At 47.0% G+C, this 13,941-nt stretch overlaps 1 protein-coding gene across 2 annotated transcripts in view; it reads left to right on the forward strand.

The window, feature by feature from the left end:
• PCP4 (Purkinje cell protein 4) overlaps positions 1-13,941 on the forward strand; it is a 66,738-nt gene that overhangs the window by 22,762 nt on the left and 30,035 nt on the right. For both annotated transcript variants that reach the window (XM_021071000.1, XM_021071001.1), the window contains exon 2: positions 9,375-9,426. In XM_021071000.1, the coding sequence (XP_020926659.1) occupies positions 9,375-9,426 (52 nt within the window). The remainder of the gene's footprint in view (positions 1-9,374; positions 9,427-13,941) is intronic.

Genomic DNA, 13,941 nt, shown 5'->3' on the forward strand with positions numbered 1-13,941 from the left:
TCTCAGCCTGGGGGAGACTCTCAAAGCCCTCTAAGTGGGGAATTTTCCTTGTGCAGCCGTAGGGACAGGCTGGGCCTGGGACTGGGAGAAGCTTGTTCTCGTCCTCCCCTGCTGGCTTAGTAATAGGGCCGAGAAGAAATGTCTCTCTGAGCCTGGGCTTCTGTGAGACCCCCTGTCCTTTGTCCCCTGTGGACCCGGCTCCGTGAGGGCTGTCATCTTTTCTCCAGTGTGACAGCAGCAAACACATACAGAGAGGTCTTTCCGCAGTTGTGTGGCACAGGCAGCGAGTTGCCTGGGGAGATGCAGGGAGAAGGTGTGGAGAGTTGGGGGCTCTGGGGAGATGCTTACTGCTTCAAAGGCTCTTTGTTCCCCAGACCTGGGGGCCTTTGGAAGCAGTGACCCTCTTGTCGAGTCCTAGCTCAGAAAGTGAAGGACCAGGCCAAGTGCTTGTAGGGAAGGCTGGTTTAGCCCCTTAACTAGGACAAGTAAAGATTCAGAAAAATTTTTTTTTTCTTTCTTTCTTTCTTTCTTTTTTTTTTTTTTTAGTGGCCACACGTGTGGCATGTGCAAGTTCCAGGGCTAGGGGCCAAACTGGAGCTGCCACTATGGTCTACACTGCAGCCACAGCAACACCAGATCTGAGCTGTGACCTACACTGCTGTTCATGGCAACACTAGATCCTTAACCCACTGAGCAAGGCCAGGGATTGAACCTGCATCCTCACAAACACTATGTCAGGTTCTCAACCCGCTGAGCCACAACAGGAATGCCCAGAAAAAATTCTCGGACTGTCCTTTGTGCCCCAGATTTCACCTTCTGGAATTCATGTCACGTTTCATTCTCTCCATCCTTTTGGAATGAAAAGGAAATATCTTTTCATGGGAACCTGTGGTTTGTCCTAAAGATGAAACAGTGTGTCCTGACTGATTTTTCAAGTGCTTATGATCTGTCCAGAGTTCTGAGTCTGCTTTCACGAGGAAGCGGGCTTTTGTGATTCCACTTCCATCACGATGCATGATTGACATCCCCAATTTTACGGTGTCCGTGGCAAAGTATGGACGGTAGGTCCCTCCACTGCAGTGTTCTCAAAATCGTGCAATAAAAGCCCTCACAATGACAGCGCAGATTCATAGCCGACAGTCATGGCCCATGAGAAAGCAGCAGAGGAAAGGCTTCAAAGACCGTATTAGAGTAATTTTCCAGATCCTTGACACGACCCGACTTCTTGAATCTTTTACTTGCTTTAGGAAAACATGTGACCAGTGCCCGGGAGAGTCCCCAGGAGCCCAAGGGGGGAAGGAAATAGCGGTGACACAGTAGCTCTCTCATCTGTCTTGGTGAAAATGTTGGTATTTTGTTTCTCATGGCTTCTTGTAGTACTCTTGATTTTCTAAAGCATTGCATTAAAATATGATTTATCTTTTTTCCAACCTTACTGAGGTCTAACTGACAAATAAACCTGTAACATATGTAAATTGTAGAGCCGGATGAGCTGACCTATACGTACGTTGTGAAAAGATTCCCACCGCCAGGTTCATGACCAGAAGCATCACCTCCCGTATTTACCTTCTCGGTGGTGAAAGCCCTTAAGTTTCACTGTCGTGCAAATCTCAAATATACCACAGTATTGTCCACACGGCCATCAGGTTCACAGCCGAGCCTCAGGCCTTCCTCACAACCACACGTTTCGACACTCCCCAGCCCCTTCCGTTTCCCGCAGCCGGGCCCCCGCAACCACCGTTCTACCCTCTGCACCTGTGAGTCTCACTTTCTTTTTCTTCTTAAGATTCCACATATACGTGCTCCCAAGCAGCCTTTGTCTTTTTTTTTTTTTTTTTTTTTAGGTTTTATTGAAGTCTGGTTGATTTATAGTGTTGGGATAACTTCTGCTGTACAACAAAGTGATTCCGTTATCCATGTCCACATCCATTCTCCCAGATTCTTCCCCCACATAGATGATGACAGAATACCGGCTAGAGCTCTCTGTGCTGCACAGCAGGTCCCCACTGGCCAGTCCTTCCATGTACCTTAGGGTGTGTAGGCCAATCCCAAACCCTCCCCCTCCCTGTTCCCCTTTGGTAACCATAGTGTGTTTTCGAAGCCTGCGAGTGTTTCTAGTGTTTCTGTTCTGCACATAAGTTTATTTGTATCCTTTTTTTTTTCTCTTTGTAGAGCCACACCCCCGGCATATGGAAGTTCCCAGGCCAGCGATCAAATCAGAGCTACAGCTGCCAGCCTACGCCACAGCCATAGCAACTCCAGCTGCATCTGTGTCATACTCCACAGCTCATGGCAACACTGGATCCTTAACCTAATGAGCGAGACCAGGGATCGAACCCACATCCTCATGGATATTAGCTGTGTTCATTACCGCTGAGCCACAGCAGGAATTTCTGTATCCTTTTCTTTGTTCTTTTTTTAAAGATTCCACATATAGGTGATATCATGTGATGTTTGTCTTTCACTGTCTAACTTCACTTAGTATGATAATTTATAGGTCCAACCATGTTGCTTCAAATGGTATTATTTTGTTCTATTTTATGGCTGAGTAACGTTCTGTCATGTACGTGTACCACATCTTCTTTATCCACTCTTCCGTCAATGGACATTAAGGTTGTTTCCATGTCTTGGCTGTTGTCAATAGTGCTGCAATGCACATCGGGGTGCAAGTGTCTTTTTGAATGATGGTTTTGTCCAGATAGATGCTCAGGAGTGGGCTGGATCATATGGTAGTTCTATTTTTGTTTTTTTGCATTGGTCTTGATGAATGAGTTTCTTGCTGCCCTCTTTAGTTCTGTGCCGAGGTGAATGCCTCACTCGCTGTGCCCAAGAGAATACTCCAAGAACACTCACAGATTTTGTGATAGATTTCACAGGGAAGAAGAGCAGACTGGGAGGCAATGTAGTCACTCGTTTTCACAGGACGTGGAGACTTGTGGTGAACGTGCAGTAGGATTGTTTGTGTCTGTTTGCAATGGTCAGGACACCAACAAGCCTTCTATTCAAGCTGACAGTGTTAAGAGAGCTATTATGATGTCTATATGGCCCTAGAGACAGCCGAGAAGTGGTTGGACACATCATAATGCCTGTTCAGAGCTCAACACACAGGAAGTGGCTCCAAAGCCAGTTGTTTACCAGAAGACTGGTGTGGCCTATTCCAGTAGTGACGCATCTAATATGAAAGGATTGTCCGTGACTTTGCAACTTGGTTGAAAAGAGGCACCCAGCCAAACCTATGTGCTGAGTCAGACCCCTCTCTGGTGTCCCATCAGACCCTACCAGGGAGGCCTCTGTGGGTGGCTAGCTGGCATGGGCTCCGTAGCCTTCAGGCAGGTCTGAAGGGACAGCACATTGCCTCCTGCCTAAGCCATGTATCTCCGCCTCTTGCCCTGGGGCTTCCTCCTTTTCCCCCTGCAGGGGCCGGGTGGGAGATGTGGTCCTATCTAGAAGCTTCGGGAATTATGCTCTCTGGTGAACGTCTTGGGCCAGCAAGAGGCGGGAGCTAGTGGATCCCCTCCTTGACCCTGGGTCTGTCCTTGGACACGTTTGCACATCCCTGGGGGCGGTGCCAAAATGGGATTCTGGGTGCACCTGTCAGTGCCAGTGGGAGTTGTTGTGTGGGCTGTCTCGGCCCCACTCCCACCCTGGCCCCTCATTCTTGGCCCCTCCCTCTCCAACAAAGCTGTAGCACAGAGGGCTCTGCTTTTGGGAAACCAAACGAAGGCGTATTCCTGGTTACTTTCCAGTAGCCCTTGATGCAATGGGACTGTCGGGGTAAATTACTTCAAAAATCATACCTTTGGGGAGTTCCCGCTGCGGCTCAGTGAGTTAAGGATCTGGCACTGCTGCAGCTGAGGTATAGGTCGCAGCTGTAGCTTGGATTCAATCCCTGGCCCAGGAACATTTATGTGCTATGGATGTGGCCCAAAAAGAAATTTTTAAAAATCGTATCTTTAAGTACCAAGTCTGCCTTCTCACAAATAGTTGGCCCCTGCTGGATTATCAGAAGGAACTCTGTATGCTCACTCTTCATTTAGGCTCCTTTGAGTTGGGGTTTATCAAATGCTGAAATGCTGTCTTTTTATCAGTCCATATCACCGAGAAGGAAAACTCCGTCCTGAGACCCATGGGAGTTGCCAGGCAAGGGTTGAAGATCTGAGGGCCCAGAGGAGGCCACCCCCAGCGGGCTCTGTCTTGTCCCCTCTGATCTCCTTCCTGCTCCTCGGCAGTCTCCGCAGCATCACGAAGCCTCCGGCTTGTGCATCAGAAGACAGCGACCCCAAGGCTGTGATTTTAACTTTGTGCGCCATGTCCTTAGCTGGGGACCTAGCACTTTCTGAGGGTGAAGCGGGAAGTTAGAAGGAGGGGCTTTGGAGGACGGGCATCTGTGTTCTAAGGAGACCGGTGGTCCTCTCATCTGTGATAGCAAACGTAGGTTGAGTGGCGTACACTCCCTCACAGGACCCCCTGTCCTTTAAAGCGGTCCTGGGGACGGTGGCAGGGGTGCTGTCTTACACGTGTGGAGAGGAAACGCCAGTGTCCCGAGGATCACAGGCCCGGGGTTGGCTTGAGCAGTCGGCTGTCCCTCTTGACACTTAGCAAAGGAGGAAGACGGTTCTAGAAGCTTCCGAGACAGGAGGGTCCGTGGTGGGACAAGGAGTAGAGCAGGGTCCCCGCCCAGGACTCTTTAAGAACGTGTGACATCGTTAGGGCAGGGGTGGGGCTGAACTTGACTGGGAGTGGACCTGAAGGAGAACTTCTGTGCCAAGGGCCAGGATGAGGGTCAAGAACCACAGCCACGTTCCCCTGGGAGCCAAATCGTGAGGGGCTCTGGTCCAGTTTTGCTGTGATTAACATGGCTGCTGATTTTTTTTTTTTTTTTGCCTCAACTTTCTGCCCCGCTAAGGAAAAAATAAGCAAAAGCCCGTCTGTACCCACCACTACTGTTCTTGGTGGCCATGGACGATTGACTGTCCCAATGGGTCAGAAAACGTGGAAGCCAATTTCAGCTACTACACAGGCACTGCGGGCCCCTTGCAGGAAGCTCTTCAAAGACACCATGTTTGGGCTTCCAGATAATTTCCATGGTGTGTTTGACACATCTGTGTCTACCTGGTACTGGTGTATATCATCGGTCAGAGAGACCTTTTTCTGCCTTCTGCATGCACTAATCAACCAGGTTGTATTGAAAGGTAAACTAAGTGACGTAGTGGTGGTGTTGATGACGTCATGGATTTACTTCTGCAATTCCTAGGGAAGACCTGGGAATTCCAGGATTTCACATCAGGGTTTGCTCTGAAGACAATTTGCTTATGTTTTCCTTTCCTCCTTCTTCCTTCCTTCCTTCCTTCTTTTCTTTCACCACACCTGTAGCGTACTGAAGTTCCTGCGCTAGGGGGTCAAATTGGAGGTGCAGCTGTTGGTCTGCACCACAGCCACTGCAACGTGGGATCTGAGCTGCATCTATGACCTACACTGCAGCTTGCCGCAGCACTGAATCCTTAACCCACTGAGTGACACCAGGGATGGAACCCGCATCCTCATGGACACTACGTCAGGTTCTTAAGCTGCCGAGCCATGACAGGAATTCCATGTTCTATTCCTTGAACACTGGATCTTATTGTTAGTCTGATTAGAATAGATTCTGGTCTCTTGATGTGGCCACTTCTGTTCTTTGGGTAACACCGTTTCTCAGGGTGACGAACTCATGGCAGGGGCTAAGGATGGGGAGGTTGTCTTCTCTTGCTTTCGAACAAGAGTTGGTGTGGAGAAAGGGCAGCTTCTCCTCTCAGGGCCCTGATGTCCACCGTGAAAAGAACCTTCTCCTTACTGGTCTTTTGGAGAACAACATCCATCCAGTTGCTTATTTCGGCATAGCCTAGCCCCAAGTCCTTGTGTCATTTAAACGCTAGCAAAGCTCTAACAGCACTTCCACAATCAAGCCCTGGACTGTTGGTCTGCCTCAGCTTCTTCCCTAAGTCAAGTGTCCTTAAAACTCTTGCTTGGGGTGCTCACATAGTCACCCTGACCTCCACGCAGGCACCTCCCCACCTGTGGGGGCCTCAGAAGGATACTGGGAGATGCGAAACTGTGGTGGTTCAAAGGGAAACGCCAGAGCCAGCGCCTTGGGGTTGGAGCTCTGGCTCTGCCCCCTCCCAGCTGTGTGACCTTGAGCAAGTCCCTTGTGCCTTAGGATGCTGTCTGCAGAGTGATGCTGATGAGGACACTGATGGTATCTAGCCAGTCAGGGATGCAGCCAGAATTCAATGAACTGGTGATGCCCAGGACCACCTGTCTGGCCTCAGCATCCCAACACCCAGCCTGACCCAGACCCCCTCCAGGTACCAGTTCCTGGGCATTCTGGCCACCTCACCTGGTCATAAAACAAGCACAGATGAGGACTGCCATAGACCCCAGGAACAGGAAAGCTCTTGGATGGTTCTCCCACTGCTCTCAGCCTTGCCTTAAAAATGTCGCCGGGGAGGTCTGATTGCGGCACAGCAGAAACGAACCTGACTAGTATCCTTGAGGATGTGGGTTCAAACCCTGGCCTTGGTCAGTGGGTCGGGGATCTGGTGTTGCCATGAGCTGTGGTGTAGGTCCCGGATTCGGCTCAGATCCTGCATTGTTGTGGCTGTGGTGTAGGCTGGCAGCTGTAGCTCTGATTCGGCCCCTAGCTTGGGAACTTCCATATATGCCTTGGGCCCTAAAAAGCAAAAAAAAAAAAAAAAAAAAAAAGTCACCAGCTCTCAAAGATTTCTGAAGTTAGATGCTTTCAGTGACTAGCTCTTTTTGGTCGGGATAATCTTCCATCTGAGAAACCATCTCTTTATGACATCTAGCAGCTTCATTTTGCCTCCGGCAAATAAGACCTGACACAAAACCCCTGTCTTAGGAATCCTGCAAAAACGAGCCTCCTTTTCCCCTGTGCACATTTCATTTTGATTTTCTAAAGGTTTCTAGGAGGCGATCTTTCACGCCACGAAGTATAGAAGACATTTGAAAGGTGTCAGTGTTTAAGGAATTTAAAGATAATGGGGCTGAGTGCCTGTTTTGCACTTGTATCCTGCTTAATTTGACTTCATTCAAGTCTAAAACCCTATCATTCCATTCCATGGAATTTGCTTTGCTCTCTGAGTCATCCGTGAATTATGTGGGGAAGGATGGGGGGTTTAGACCCAGGACGGGGCTCAGCCTCCAGCGGTGGCTGCGTGCTGCTGGTTGAATGATCCGGTTTCCATCACAGGCAGTGAACTTACCAGTTTTGTGTTTGAAATGAGGGAACACAATAAGCCCAGGCAAGAAGAAAGTAGCCTTTTTTTTTTTTTTGCTTGCAAATTGACTGCATTTAGGAAATGTGTAATTTGGTTTTCATCAAGAGAAGAGGATGCAGGTTACAGGTTGAGGGCTTTTGATGGCGGGGCCACGATCTGGGGAGCTAGGTGGAGTTTATCAAAGAAGAGTCGATGGTTGGCTAGGGCTGCAGCCTCTGTGGGGAGGCGGGCAGGTCTGGATCCTGAAAACACAAGACCTTTCAAATTAAATAGGAAGGAGCCACTCACATTTATCGACTCTTTCCAATCTGTCACTTTCCCTTTCCCCTCTTGCCAGAGAGAAGTGCTTTTTCTTCTCTGAATGAAGCAACACACCCCCTGACCTGGGTGGGCGTTTGCACTTCATACTGACTGGGATGGGGTGTGTGTGTGTGTGTGTGTGTGTGTGTGTGTGTGTCTGTGTGTCTGTGTGTCTGTGTGTGTCTGTGTGTAGTGGGGTTGGTAATAAACGGAAAACTTGCGTTTGCCTCTTTTTCGAGTGACCATCTGCACCAGGCAGTAAGCGGGCACAGGCAAGATTAACTGTGTTCACTTAAGTCTATATCATGTATTCACTTACTTATTTACACTAATCAGATCTCAAAAGCAAGATTTTCCCCAGATGATCCAGCTGCTTAATCAAGGGTTGACGGAGGACCTGGGGATGTCTCACGACAACTTTGAGCAATAATGGGGACTGATGGTTATTATTATTGTTTTTCTTTTCTGGCCACCCTGTGGCCTATGGAAGTTCCCAGGCCAGGGGTCGAATCCGAGCCATAGTTGCAACCTACACCACACCTGCCGCAGTGCTGGATCCTTTAACCCACTGTGCTGGACCAGGGATGGAACTTGCATCCTGGCACTTCAGAGACACCACTGATCCCACTGAGCCACAATGGGAACTCCTTTTCTTTTTTGAAAGTTGAGAGTTAAGTTTTATTTGGGGCAAAATTAGGACTTAAGCCTGGGAGACAGTATCTCAGGTAGTCCTGAGAAATCTGCTCCCTCCACAGGGGGAACTCCTGATTATCATTTTTAGGTTGAATCCTTGAACTCAAATATAAATTTTAAGGGCACTCTGAACCCTGGTGGGTGTCACCTGTATTGATTTTCTCCTTCTTCAGTGCCTCGCTTCGCTTTCCAGGATCCTGTTCAGATGGTTTTGTGACAAAGATAATTTTTGCAAGACCAGCTTGGCAGGGAGATCCAGTCATCCGTCTAGACTCCGCCACCATCTAGCTATGTGACATTGGACAAGCGGGCTTCCTGCTCAGCTTCATTTCTTTCCCTGAGTGTTAGAAACTTGACAATGGCTTCATTTTTTTCCTCAACTTGAAGCATATTTTCTGATAATGACCAGAAAATTGGATTGACAAAGTATGTCTCTCCATGGACTAGAGCAATTCTGAACATCGTGTTATTTAAGGACAGTAGCTGGATAAGCTTTGAGGCAACGTGCTTCTATGTTTGCCCACATAATGTACTGCACACAGGTCCCCTGACACATAGCCAGAGACGCCTGCCCCAAGATTCAAAACTAACCATAAACAATTTATACTTCCGGTCAACCTGGTAAAATGAACATACAGAGGATAGGCACTAAAACAAACAGAAAAATAACTCAGCGATAGGAGAAACTCGACTATTGACCTAAGATATTTTTAGTTGATTAAAACGTATTTGAAGATAAGACATTGAGCATAGGAAAGGGATAAAAATAGAGCAGCGTAATCATTGACAAAAGTGACAGTTCTGATCTCGCGGTTGGCACAAACTCTTGGCTGATTCCCCTCTATTTTCGGTGACATTAGGCTCTATCAACAGTCTTCTGTCTGGTTTCTCTTGTGACCCGTGAACTGAGTCCAGGAGGGTGGTCTGGGGAATTTCAGCAGGTCCTTTCATGGGTTGATCTTTTCTTGGTCATCATGCTTTCCCCAGTTGAGCCAAAGTGACATGGAACTTGATACGATGCCAAGAGGTATCTGAAACAGTAAGGGCGATAAAAATAAATCCTGAAACGGTCTGATAACTGTTTCTTTCTCCCCCCCATGCCTTTAGCGACAAGGAGCTGGGGCCACCAATGGAAAAGACAAGACATCTGGCGAAAATGGTAAGACCCCCATGAATAGTCCCATTACGTACTTTTTTCTCATCTGCAGCCTTGGGCATGTGGCTTGTGTGGCTTCCATCCACATGGGCTACTCTCTATGCCTGCACTCAGCCTGAGAGTGGATTTTAGCAATTCCAAGCATCACTGTGGTCTGGTTTGACAAAGGCAACTGAGCTAAATGCAGTGATAAGAACAGTTCCTCTCCCAGAGGAGGACACCCGTTTTGGGCAAGATGATAATTACAGTGCAAATATAGTTCTCTGCTTTCTTCATTAGGGCTGGTGAGAATCCTCTGAGTTGTGGTGAGGATAACATGAGATCAAATGAGCAAAGTGCTTTGAAAACTGTGAAGCTCCAAGCTTCACGGGAAGGGAGGGCTTAATACCTGCTGTGAGCTGCCCCCCTCCCCAAACTCCCAGCCCCCATCCACAGAGCCCAGGGCTGGTCCCAAGGGAGGTCCTGGATCAGTGCCCCTGCGAGAGTCGCCAGCAGATAAACCTACTAGCGGAGACCAGAGCACTTGCGTCCCTGAGCCCAGTCTCCCCCGCAGCCTTCCACTGCAGGGACAAGCATCAGATTTTATGGATGGGGAAACAGCCTGGAAGTGGGGGTTGCTGGGATGAGGCCAGGAACGGGAAGGGCATGGACTCTGAAGGAGACAGAGCTGGGAGGAAGCCCAGCTGCCCCGTTTTAGAGGTTGTGATGGAGGATGTCTGGTAATGATAAAAAAATCCCCAGTAAGTGCCAAGGGTTCTGATGAGGCGAGGTTCTGGGCATCCTTATTTTTGGTTAATTGCAAAATGAACTCACTTTTTGTGGAAAGCTACTCTTGCTTCCTCCTGGATGAAATTCAGGCTGATGCCCACTCATCCAACTGCGAGTAAGGCCAGTCTCAAACATCAGCTGGGAAAATTCCTCAGGGGGCTGAAGACCACTTAGAATCCATGGCTGTGACTGAGTGGGGCCTGGGCAAGACCCATCCACCAGCTGGTGCCTTCAGCCCCGATCTGCTGACTCACCTACCCCTTTGGAGGCCTGCTGGGCAGGGTCTGGTTGGTGACCCCTGGGGTGCAAGGGTCATTGTGTCAATAAGCAGAGGTCTCAGTGCCTGAGAAAGTCCTGATCAGACCTGGGGGGTTGGGGAGGTAGGGAGGAAATAAGCTGTCGTAAGCCTTTCCCATCTTCTCTGTGTGTTTGGGGGCAGGGGGTGGCGTGGGCTATTAGCCAGGAGGTCAGAGAGCAGAGGAGGAGCAAAAGGAGAGCTCCTCAAACGCTCCTCTTGGCCAGGCTTCCAGATCTTCTGGGTTCACAGATTCACATCCCTCTTGGCATTGGAGTTCGTGTCACGGAACCTGCCAACTTTGGAATCTCTGAGAAGCTTCTCAGAGATCCCCTCCTGAAGCAGTTCTCAATTTCTTCTGCCCTCGCAACTTCATTCTTAAAAATTCTCAAAGACCCCAAGGGAATTTTGTTTTCCTCGATCTGTGATGCTCGTGTTAGAAATTAAAGTGGAGAAACTTTTGAAAGGTTTTCTTGTCCCTTCATTAGAAAAGAAGGTCAATCAAATAAAAATAAATAAGTACCTAAAAATAAAATAAAAATAACATACCTATGGCATATTAACATAAATAGCATTTTCAGAATAAAAAGTAATGATATTTTCCGAGACAGAAAATAATATTTAGTGAGTTTTGTAAAAAAAATTTTTTTAAGTTTTATTTTGATTAAAGTATAGTTGATTTGGAGTGTTGTGCTTGTTGTGCAGCATAATGACCCAGTCATACATATATATATATATACATTATATATAAGCATTCTTTTTTCTCATACTATCTGCCATCATGTTCTATTCCAAGAGATTGGACAGAGTTCCCTGTGCTGTACAGCAGGACCTTGTGGCTTATCCATTCTAAATGGAACCGTTTGCATCTACCACCCCCAGAGAAAGAGTTTTATGTTTCTGCAAATCACTTTCATGTCTGGCTGCAGAGATGACAGCTCCTTCTACATTCAGTCTGAGATAAAATCACGTGCTGTGTAGCCTCTGGAAAATTCTACTCAGCCCCTCTGAGAGGGTGAGACTTAAAAACGCAAATAGTACCTTAGCACGATGAAAAAATAATTTTGACCTTTGTGGGCTCCCTCGAAGGAAGGACATGCTCCCAGGATACCTGGTCTACGCTTTGAGAGCCGCTGATCCAGGTAACTCCAGGGCCGTGCAGGAGGAGCCGGGAGTCTGGGGTCAGGCAGGATGGTGGCCATGGCAGGACCAGGTCCCTTGTGTTTCCAGCCTGTCCGCCCGGCTTCACCCTGGAAGTCACAGGTCTTTCAAAGCACGTCTACACGCTCTGTGCTTTGCACCAGAGGGAATTGTCAGCTGTTACACGAGACACCGCTATCTTTTACATAAAAACCGATCCACTCTATTGAAAATTGCTTGTGTCTTTTGGGGAGGTATAAAAATTAACAGAAAGGAAACAATTCACGGTGCCATGGATAAAGCTTTTCTTTAATTCTAGATATTAGAAGGCTTTCACTTTTGAGTAGAAAAAGGTAGAGATTGCTTGATATAGACTCATGGTGTTGTGTAAATTCAAATTGTTGACATGTTCCATCTTAATTTTAGATAAAAGTGCTCATATGTGATATACATACATAGCGTTTTATTATAATATTAAGTTTGTGCTTTTGCCTCTAATCGTGGACGAAGCCAAAAGTTGATAACAACCCAAGAAAGATTGGGGTAAAGATTTCTAGAAGTGGTCTAACAGATGCTTCTCTAAACATCTAAGTGGCTTCACTCCTTGTTCTTAAATTCATAATATGAGAAGATCATCTTAGAGTGTCTATTTCAACATAAAATTACATTCCATTGAAAATTTAGGTTATTACCCTCTGTCATCATGGGCATCCTGAGAGATCTTTTATCTTCAGGTCTATTTCCTATTAATACAAATTAAGCTGCCTGCATATAAGGAACAGGGCCTCATGATAATAGAGCTCTGAGGCACAGACTATCAAAATGTTAGGAGGCTTGGATAGTCGTCTATTAATCATAAAATGAACATCCCCAAACTTCATGAGTTCACCACAAGTCTAAGTGTTTTTATTTTAAATATTGTAAATTTAGTTGAGGCCTCTCTGTAACACGAAGCAAGGAAGACAATGGGAGTGAATTACAGGTGCCTTGAGATTCTAACTTGGATCTCAGAGGACATAAGTCAGATACATTAAAACACCAGAGGGATCTAAATTCCGGGGATCTGCTAAATTATTGTCATATTAAGTATTTTCTCAAGACGGCCATCGGCTGGGCGTGTAGATTCTTCTACGATTTATTTTTGTGGCCTTGTTGTTGCCGCGGCATTTATTGATGTGCCATTTGAAATTTGACCTATATCCACCCCATCATATCCAGAACAACCTTAAAATGGTCTTACTCTCCAGAGCACCAACCTCTGGATTCACCACCCAGCAAATCCAGATGTTTCTCATCTGCAGTGTGAAGATAGCCCCCTCCCCACCCCGAAATACTAGGGTTATACTTATTTTTTAAATTAAAAAGACAAATTCATTAGAAGCTTGCTGTTTCAGAGTTTTTCATCCCTATAAGAACACAGTATAGGAGGTCCTGTCATGGTGCAGCGGAAATGAATCCGACTAGGAACCATGAGGTTGTGGGTTTGCTCCCTGGCCTTGCTCAGTGGGTTAAGGATCCGGCATTGCCGTGAGCTGTGGTGTAGGTTGCAGACATGGCTCGGATCCTGTGTTGCTGTGGCTGTGGTGTAGGCTGGCAGCTGCAGCTGCGATTAGACCCCTAGCCTGGGAACCTCCATATGCTGTGGGTGCAGCCCTAAAAGAAAAAAAAAAAAAAAAAAAAAAAGAACACAGTACATTTATGCTTTGATTAGTTTAGGCCGAGGACTTCATTTGTTTCTATTTTTTTATTTAAACTTTAATTAATTTTTTTATGGCTGAATCGGATGCATGTGGAAGTTCCTGGGCCAGGGATTGAATCTGAGCCACAGCTGTGACCCCGCGGCAGTGCTGGATCCTTTAACCACTGCACCGGGCCGGGGATTGAACCCACACCCCTGCACCCACCCAAGCGGCTGCAGTTGGATTCTTAGCCCACTGTGCCAGAGTGGGAACTCCCTATTTTTAGATATAATACACCTGAGTGAAACAACACTTCATAGCTCCTGCTACAATTTATCTGCCGCATTAAATTCAACTATGCTTATAAACAGACACAACCATCTGAATCTAGATTATTTATCACTGATTACCAGTTTGGACACCACCTAAAGATTTTTTTTGGGGAGCGGGGAGAAAATCATTTGGGCTATTTTGATCTGTCTGTTGATATCTATCGTCCAGAGAGACTCCAAGAGTTAGATTTCTTTATTTTCATACAAAAGCAGGAAAATATTGGAAAGAGATTGCCTGCTGGGAGACTTCCCATCCAAAGGAAAGATTTATGAGTAATACATCTCTGATGGAGCTTTCTTTCAG

The sequence above is a fragment of the Sus scrofa genome, chromosome 13 (assembly GCF_000003025.6).
Source record: "Sus scrofa isolate TJ Tabasco breed Duroc chromosome 13, Sscrofa11.1, whole genome shotgun sequence".
Taxonomy (NCBI): domain Eukaryota; kingdom Metazoa; phylum Chordata; class Mammalia; order Artiodactyla; family Suidae; genus Sus; species Sus scrofa.